This window comes from Morone saxatilis, unplaced genomic scaffold (genome assembly GCF_004916995.1).
Source record: "Morone saxatilis isolate NCDOM2014 unplaced genomic scaffold, NCSU_SB_2.0 Contig23, whole genome shotgun sequence".
NCBI lineage: Eukaryota > Metazoa > Chordata > Actinopteri > Moronidae > Morone > Morone saxatilis.
The window spans coordinates 6049665-6051980 of record NW_023339796.1 but is presented as its reverse complement, the minus strand read 5'-3'; the positions used below and the strand labels follow the sequence as shown (position 1 = coordinate 6051980).

The 2316-nt window shown below is 44.7% G+C and overlaps 1 protein-coding gene across 6 annotated transcripts in view; it reads left to right on the top strand.

The window, feature by feature from the left end:
• LOC118334671 (receptor-type tyrosine-protein phosphatase mu-like) overlaps positions 1–2316 on the top strand; it is a 162745-nt gene that overhangs the window by 122265 nt on the left and 38164 nt on the right. For all 6 annotated transcript variants that reach the window (XM_035670694.1, XM_035670698.1, XM_035670697.1 and 3 more), the window contains one exon: positions 1699–1892. In XM_035670694.1, the coding sequence (XP_035526587.1) occupies positions 1699–1892 (194 nt within the window). The remainder of the gene's footprint in view (positions 1–1698; positions 1893–2316) is intronic.

The following is a 2316-nucleotide window of genomic DNA, read 5'->3' as shown; positions in this document are numbered from 1 at the left end:
TTTTTTTTTTTTAAATACCCAAAATTTGTATAAATACAGGTGTCACCACACCAGCACATGCAAATATAATTATAGCAATTAGAGAAAGAAATTCAAAATGTCAGAATACTCAAAAAATAATTGGCATCATTAGAATATGCAAGTCACAGATCTGAAACAATTACAGCTTGTTCCAAAGACGACCAGAATTTCACCATTATTTTCTCCCTTGAAATCCATGACTTCCTTGTTTTTTTTGTTTTTTACTTTTGTCTTGCACTGTTGAAATTGCCCCATCCATCCACTCAGCATCCCCCCTTGACTAGGCTTTCTAGCTAGGCAGTTTGGACTGAGAAGGCATGTGATCTTGCCCTATAGCGTAGCTCTAAAACACTTTACTGTAACAGGTTCTCATGCTGTATTGTTGCTTATCCCCTCTCTCCTCTCTCTTCTCCTCTCTTTCTCTTTACATACGTAACCTCTTATGTATCTGCTATCTAAAAAGTGCCCATTAATGGTAAGTTTTCCCAAGTGGGCCCTGGGTTGGGGGAAGGAGGTGGTGTTTAATCAGAAAGCAAGCCGACAGTGAGAGGCTGCTTCTGACATGGACATTACGACATTTATTGCATGACCAGTGGACATGTTAGCATCTCACCACCCTCCGTACCGTGCCACCAAGCCACCATTAGCCTAGCATGGTCAAAGTACGTACAGTGCCCCATTGGCAGCATCACCCCATGCATTCTCCTCCCATCTCCGCTTCCCTCCTGTTTTTTATTTTTTTATTTTTTAGGTTTTGTTTTATTTTTTTTCATTTTTTCGGGGAAGAACGGGTGGCAGGGGTTGAATCCACGCTGTGTCTGTGTGATGCTTCTGACGGTGCCTGCTGCAACATGCTCACTGTGGCCCACCGCACCCCCTCACATCCTCCTCCTTCATGTTTCTGGACACCCTCCATCGTCCGCTGGCTCCCCACAGCATCTGTGCCTCATGTCTGCCACTGACTGGATTACAGTATGAAAGAGCTGGAATGGACTCTGACTCTCAATATGAGCTGCAGCCCAAACCAGCACGCTGTACTGCCAGTACAAAATAAAAAGTAAACTTGTTGTTTTACAGCATCTTCATGTGGATTTTTACAATCGCTCTACACTGTTTCTTGCAGTCGAGGGCCGCTGACTCCTTTCATTCTGACAGTAGCCATATTAAATGCTAATAATGTAAGCACTAACGGGCCTTGTATTTTAATGGCTATAGGCTGTTGTACAATACAGTTGGCCTGTAATATTAAATATTTTCCTGCCACACACTGAGACAGATGGACCTGAACCTTCCCACCACATGACTCATCCTATTACTCAATGATGTTGTGTTGTTGTGACCATCCATAACAAACAGATTACTAGTCGAGAGTTGTTTGTCAATCTGGAGGGTGGTGACATAATGCTTAACAGTAAATGAGATAATGTGCCATCTGTCAATAAACAGCTCAACAGTTGTAAGTGAGATATGAACTGGTGAGTGACACCTAACACCTAGGCAACTTAACTCAACTTTATATGTCGATAAACTCATGAAACATCCCTGCCATTTACTGCTTCAAGCATTATGTCACCCACATGTATCTTTATAACAATGTACTGATAAATCACCCAACGCTAGCTCCTATCTCTCCGTCCTAAACCTGCTCTTGCCTGTCCCTGTCTTTATGTCCCACAGACGAGAGCCAGAACATGGGCAGCGACACCAGCAGCCTGGTGCAGTCGCATACTCACTCCCTGAGGAAGCGGGAGCCGGTTGATGTGCCGTACCAGACGGGTCAGCTGCACCCTGCGATCCGCGTGGCCGACCTCCTCCAGCACATCACCCAGATGAAGTGTGCTGAGGGCTACGGCTTCAAGGAGGAGTACGAGGTAGGACGCAACCCAGCTGTCTCCCCCGGCTATAAAGATTGCAAACACAAATAAAGCCTGCTGATAGACTTGTAACATCTCCACAGAGATTCTTGAAATGTTTATCAGTCTAATACAAGGCTTCATCTGTGTCCTGGTGTACAGCCCCATGTCTCTCTGTATCTGTCTGTCTCTTTTTCTGTCTGTCTCCCTCTCTCTCTGTTTTGCACTGCACAGCAGAACTGTTTTGTTTCTCCCCAGATGCACTTTTATGATAAATTGTTAATGTACCCTGTCTCAGTGTGTTTACGGTGTGATTCGTTTTGTTGTTCATCTGTTCCTTGTTGTTTGCAGCAGTTGTGCGTTTCTGCGTATGTGTTTGTGTGAAATGCTGCTATCCCCAGTTCGCCCTTCGTAGACTCAACCAACTCGAAATGCAACCCCC